The sequence below is a fragment of the Myotis lucifugus genome, unplaced genomic scaffold (assembly GCF_000147115.1).
Source record: "Myotis lucifugus unplaced genomic scaffold, Myoluc2.0 scaffold_22, whole genome shotgun sequence".
Lineage (NCBI taxonomy): Eukaryota > Metazoa > Chordata > Mammalia > Chiroptera > Vespertilionidae > Myotis > Myotis lucifugus.
The window spans coordinates 7,198,341-7,205,355 of NW_005871070.1; the positions used below are offsets into that span (position 1 = coordinate 7,198,341).

General features: G+C 41.5%; 1 protein-coding gene across 4 annotated transcripts in view; it reads right to left on the reverse strand.

The window, feature by feature from the left end:
• The window catches only part of ARHGAP5 (Rho GTPase activating protein 5), a 94,222-nt gene that overhangs the window by 48,710 nt on the left and 38,497 nt on the right, over positions 1–7,015 (reverse strand). For 2 of the 4 annotated variants that reach the window (XM_023751529.1, XM_023751527.1), the window contains one exon: positions 2,213–2,360. In XM_023751529.1, coding sequence (XP_023607297.1) covers positions 2,213–2,360 — 148 coding nt within the window. Of the gene's footprint in view, positions 1–1,137; positions 1,673–2,212; positions 2,361–7,015 lie in introns of those variants that run through there. The other 2 variants (XM_023751530.1, XM_023751528.1) reach the window with 2 other exon arrangements.

A 7,015-nucleotide genomic window follows, 5' to 3' on the forward strand; every position in this document is an offset into this window, starting at 1 on the left:
AACAGCACCTCCTGGAGTGGGGAAAGCAGAGTGCCGCGGAGCAGCGCCGGCTCCCAGCTACCCCGGGGGCAGGGTGGCCACCGCGGGCGGCTCCCTGCTGGCCCCAACAGCTGGGCGGCAGCCCCCTGTGTGTCCAGTGCACCTAGGCCTCGCCTGACCTTTGTGACCCCCCAGAGCACACACCCCGCCTCCTGGTCCCTAATTGCCTCTCTCCCCTCCACACACACACACACACACACACACACACACACACACACACGCATCTGCAAAGGCGGGAACAAGGCCCAGGCGGCCGCATCCACGCCCTTGCTGGCGAAAGTCACACTTCAAGTGGCCAGCTGTGTGAGGGGCAGTGGACACACATGCAACTCACTCACTCTCTCCCTGGAAAATCCAGGGCGCAACTTGGCTCCTGCAACGTGCGGAATTAGAAATCGAACCGTTTATTGTCTCCTAACTTTCTCTGGTTTCTTTGGTCACTCACTGTGGCTGCCCCCACTGTTCTGAGTGGGCCCTGGGGGCTCCTCAGCCAGACCACAAATCCCCAAATCAAACACTCGCTTTCAGAAAGCCAGGCTTCTCTCAACGCACCCCACAACCTAAAAGGTTGCCCCTCCGTGAAAAGCTCGGAGGAGCACCGAGCTGGGAAAGGACAGCTAGTGCGTGGCGGGGTCCCTGGGACCCGAAAAGGTGCAGAAAAAAAAAAAATTTTTTTTTAACACATTTCAATTTCAAGAAGTAAAAACAAAACCAAGAAAGAAAAACTACGCTTTCGGAGCCTGAACATCCACAGGGACCTCAGCGCGATCCTGAGCCGCCACCCGCCCCAGCGCGGGATCCGGGCCTGCCATCTGCGACCGGGGGAGATGGGGCAGACACCGCGGATTGGGCGTGCCATCTGCCACCAGGGGAGCGGGCCTAAGCCAGCAGGTGGTTATCTCCCGAGGGGTCCCAGACTGTGAGAGGGCACAGGTTGGGCTGAAGGACCCCCCTGCCCCCCCCCCCCCCGGGCCAGTGCACATTTTGTGCACGGGGCTTCTAGTTGTTTATAAGAAATTACATTAAATATAAAGATACAGAAAGGTTGAAAGTAGAAGGATAGAAAAGATATACCAATAAATACTACTAAAAAGAAAATACCATTGACTATTTTAATATTAGACAAAGTAGACTCCAGAACAAAGAATATTACAAAGCATAAAGAGAATGCTTCATAATAATAGGTCAGTTCATAAAGAAGACATAATCATAAATGCATGTGCAACTAAAACAATTTCAAAACACATGAAGCAAAACAACAGAATTTAAAGGAGGAACAAATTTACAATCATGACTTCAGATTTCAGTAATACTATTTAAGTAATTAAAAAAGTCAACAAGAAAATCAGTAAGGCTATATGACTTGACCAAGACTCTATTTTTTTATCCTCACCCAAGAATGTGTTTTCATATGTTTTAGAAAGTGAGGAAGAGCAAAATGAACATTGATGTGAGAGAAAAACATTGACTAGCAACTGGGTATCAAACCCACAACCTGGGTATGTGCCCTGACCAGGAACTGAACCCATCACTTTTCTGTGTACAGACAACCTGCGAGCCACACTGGCCAGTAAGCTTGATTTTTTAAGATAGAATATGGGTATCCAGTTTTGTGGGGGTTTTTTGTTTAGGGCTTTTAAAATTGACTTTTAAAGAGAGAAGGAAAAGGGAGAGGGAGAGAGAGAGAGAGAGAGAGAGAGAGACAGAGAGAGAGAAACATCAATGCGAGAGCAGAACACTGATCAAACATTCTTATTACTAATTTTTAACGGAAAAATTCATGTGTAAAATAATAAAAATCAAGTGTTACTTTAAAATATTAAAAACTTTCAAATTATAGATTTAAATCATAACTACCTATGAATAAATAGCACGATTTAACAATCAAGTTATTCTAAATTCCAGAATAAGGTGAGTTTATTAACATTTTAGCATTCGACTTAGCCATTTATTAAAGAGAAGTCCAACAAAAACATTACTGGCCAATAACAAAACTTCTTTCAGATGTCAGATGGTTATATCTAGAGTTAATACTCAAGACAATCCTAATAATGAGAACTATACACCTCTTTCAAAACTTAGCTTTAATGAATCATGAACATTTTAAAAAACTGTTGGTGCAGCAAAAGTGAAAATTTAAATCAAACCTCTTTCAATGATATTTATATCCTACCTGTATCTTCAATGAATTCCACACATTTTTCAACAAATAGTGGTATGGGCTTCTCAGCTGTAACCAGATCCTGGAGGGGCATCCCAAAGTAATTACTTTCCCAATTTCTACGTGTTGGTGGATTGAAGTTCTTAGTTTTCTTCTTCTGCTGTAAGAAAACATATTCAAGTTAAAACTATTAAATTTCCTTTAGAATAATATTAGTATTAAGCATTGTAAATACACATTTTGTATCAAAAGAAATATTTAAAAGCCACACCCAGCCCTAGCCAGTTTGGCTCAGTGGATAGAGAGCTTCAGCCCTCAGATATTCGAAGGGTCCCGGCTTCGATTCAGGTCAAGGGCACACAGCTTGGTTGTAGGCTGGTGGGAACACGTGTGGGAGGCAACCAATTGATGTGATTCTCTCACATCCATGTTTCTGTGTTTCTCCCTGTCCCTTCCACTCTTTCTAACAATCCATGGAAATATCCTCAGGTGAGGATTAACAACAACAAAATAAAAGCAGTGAAAAATAAATGAATAAATTAAAGCCACATCCAACCATGCCCATCAAAATGGTACTCATTAAATAAATTCTGCTAAAAGCAGCAACTTAAGCAATGGTGAGATAAAAGTAAACAGAAAAAATAGGTGAGTAGAAAAAAAAATGTTTCCTTTGAAAATAATGGAAAACTGGATAGGTAGGGAGATTAGAAAAAATCATTTTTCAATGCCAACACAAAGGAGAAACTAGGATTAAGCAATGCTCAATTCAGTTTAGGGGTGGTCTGTTAATTTTATTTGGTCTTTACGACATGTCATGTGAGGTTTTGGGGCATGGCTGTATTTGTAAGAATGTAACTTTAATTACCAATTATACAGTGAACCTATGTAACTCCATAAATTTTTAGTCCCATCATTTGTGCCTTCTTTTCCCATTTGCCCCAACCAAAAATCGAACCACAATCTCCTGGTTCATAGGTCAATGCTCAACCACTAAGCCACACCAGCAGGGCTATCCTATCTAATAATAGACAAAGATTCAAATTGACCATACCTTCGCTACGCCCACCATTGGCTAATCAGAGCGATATGCAAATTAACCACCAACAAAGATGGCGGTTAATTTGCATATGTAGGCGCAAAGTAGTGGAGCAAAGACTGAAGGTGGCTCCGGCCGGAGCGGCACCGGTTTTCCTCCGGCACCCGAGACCCAGGCCTATTGCATGAATCTTTTCGTGCAACAGGCCTCAAGTTTCTTTATATTTTTAAAATATGTTTTGACTGATTTTAGAGAGGAAGGGAGAGGGAGAAAAACATGATCAGCTGTCTCCTACACACTCCTTACTGGGGATTGAGCCCACCACCTGGGCATGTGCCCCAAGCAACCTTTGTGCATAGGATGACGTTCAACCAACTGAGCCAAGAAATAGAGTCAGGGCCTGACTCTATTTCTTAAAGATAATTTGCACAATAAACAAGGCATTTTCACAATAAAAAAAATTAAGGAAGTTACAGAGTTTTAACTTCAATCTAGCATTAGGAGAAAGTAGGTTTTAACCCAGGGAGAGAACATCTCAAAAACTTAAGGAAGTATTGTCTGGAATTCAACCACTGAGGAAATTGAGTCAGTCTTTTTAGAGCAGGGTATAGTAACCATCTCCACAGATGATTCTATTATGCACTCCCAATTGAGAATCTCTAAAATATAGAAAGAAGAGGAAGTTTTCAGTAACTTATACATATTAGAGCACCTTTATTGACAGCCATTATTGCTTTTTAGTCTAATTTTATCTACAAATTTTTATTTTTTCTGGTATAACCAACCTGTTCATATTTCTCAAAAATATCATTACTGATTTACAAACAGGATAAAAACATAATTTCTTGCCCCAAACCGGCCCACCCCAGGGGGCGAGTGGGGCGGAGGGGCTGGGCCGGGACTGCGGCTAAGTTTGGGGCTGGGGTTGGTGATGCTGCGGCTGGGCCGGCTTGCCAGGCTTGGGCGGAGGCCGAGGGATGGCGAACATGCGGGTGGCCGTGAGGGTGCGGCCCCTCAGCAAGACAAAGACCAAAGGAGGAGGAAGAATTATTATGGAAATTGATGGCAAAGTGGCAAAAATCAGGAATTTAAAGGTGGACAATCGACCAGATGGCTTTGGCGACACCTGGGAGAAGGTTGTGGTATTCGGCTTTGATTACTGCTACTGGTCAGTCAACCCAGAGGACCCCCAATATGCATCTCAGGATGTGAATCCTCCACAGCAACATTCGAGACCATGAAGTTAAAAGAAACCCAGAGACCTTTATCTATTAATTATACTGTTTGTATAAATAACAAAGATCCTCTTAAAACGTTCATATTCTTACAGTAAAAGATTAAACTGATATTTCTATAATAAAAAACAAAACAAAACAAAAAAACGCCCACATAATTTCTAATCAGAAAGGTGTGGGTGGGTCGGGGAGGGAGCACAGGTAAAGCTTTCAATGCCTAAAGCAGTGATGGTGAACCTATGACATGTGTGTCAGAGGTGACACGCGAACTCATTTTTTTGGTTGATTTTTCTTTGTTAAATGGCATTTAAATATATATAATAAATATCAAAAATATAAATCTTTGTTTTACTATGGTTGGAAATATCAAAAAATTTCTATATGTGACACGGCACCAGAGTTAAGTTAGGGTTTTTCAAAATGCCGACACGCCGAGCTCAAAAGGTTCTCCATCACTGGCCTAAAGCAACAATTCTCATCTTAATTTCCAATTCTTTTTGGAAGAGTCTCTCCTTTGGATGGATCCCCCAATGTATTCTTCTAAGTCTCTGGATATCTTGGAAAAATTAACTAAGTCCTTTCTTACTTTCAATTTCAGGTTGCTCCACCTAGCAAACCTCCAGAGCTCATAAAATCCCACTTCTAAATCCTCATATACTATCACTCTTTGGTGATACAGATTACATGCAATATAATTACATGTCTGGGATGTTGTCATCAAAGCATTGGCATGTTTGCTCTGGCTCTAGAACTAACCCACCAAATCAATAGTATGTGGACACTTACTCCTTAAATGACCCTTCCACTACCACCACCATCAAAACAGTACAATGTGGAAGGTAGTAGAAATGAACAGACTATAATTTCAAAGCTGAGAGAGGATACATTGACTGAGTCCTCTCTCAGGAGCACTAAGATACTTTCTAGCCTGCAAACTACTAGCTGCTCCCATTTGACTCAGTAATCCCACTTCTAGGAATGTATCCCAAGAAATCAGAAATACCAATCAGAAAGGATATATGCACCCCTATGTTCATAGCAGCACAATTTACAATAGTTGATTTGGAAACAGCCTAAGTGCCCATCAGCAGATGAGTGGATTAGAAAACTGTGGTATATCTACACAATGGAATAATACACTGTTGTAAAAAAAGAAGTAATTCTTACCATTTGCAACGACATGGATGGAACTGGAGAGCATTATGCTAAGCGAAATAAACCTTTATTTCAGATAGATAAATATCACATGATCTCACTCATTTGTGAAATATAATGAACATAAACTGATGAACAAAAACAGAACCAGAGTCATAGAAGCATTGATTAGACTGTCCAACCTATGAGGAAAGGCGGGGGGGGGGGGGGGGGGGAAGAGGAGGTAAAGGTTAACCAAAGGACTTTTATGCATGCATATGAGCATAACCAATGGACACAGATGGGTGGCAGGGAGAGGAGGGGTGAGGGCAAGTGCTGGGGATTGGGGGCGGTCAGGGAGAGGTCAATGGGGGAAAAAGGAGACTTGTGTAATACATTAAACAATAAAGAACTTAAAAAATATGTATATCCTCGGGTGAGGATTAAAAAATAAAATGAATGGAAGTACAGTTAAATGCCCTCACCAAACAGATAATCTATTATGAAGAAAAAACCTCACTACCCGTCATTTAATTAGTAACACGTATAAAACAGTGTATGATTATGTGTCAAAATAATTAGACATAGGCTTAAACCCAGACTTTAAAAGATAGAAGTTATGCTCACAGCCAGTTGGCCTGGAGGTCAAGTAGTAATTACCTACAACAATCAAGGCTTGACTACAAGACTGCTCACAGAGACCACAAGGGGGTGCACCAAGAGTGTCTACCTCAGGTAATTGGGACACTTAACACGGAAAGCCACTCTATCGACACAGCGAAGCATAAAAAAATGCCAAGACAAAGAAACAGGCCACAAAGGACAGAACCGGAGGAAAGCAGACTGCGGGATATAGAATTCAAAACCACACTTTTGAGGTCTCTCAAGAGGCTTCTAGAGGCTGTCGATAAACTTGATGAGATGTACAGGAAATCTAATGAGACCCTCGATGGTGTGATAAAGGACCAACTAGAAAGTAAGCACACACTGACTGAAATAAAGAATATTATACAGACTCCCAACAGCAGACCAGAGGAGCGCAAGAATCAAGTCAAAGATTTGAAATTCGAGGAAGCAAAAAACACCCCAACCGGAAAAGCAAAATGAAAAAAGAATCCGAAAGTGTGAAGATAGTGTAAGGAGCCTCTGGGACAGCTTCAAGCGTACCAACATCAGAATTATTGGGGTGCCAGAAGATGAGAGAGAGCAAGATATTGAAAACCTATTTGAAGAAATAATGCAGAAAACTTCCCCTACTGGTGAAAGAAATAGATTTACAAGTCCAGGAAGCGCAGAGACCCCAAACAAAGGAATCTAAAGAGGACCACACCAGACACATCATATAAATGCAGAGCAAAGACAAGAGAGAATTTTAAAGCAGCCAGAGAAATAACTTCAGTTACCTACAAG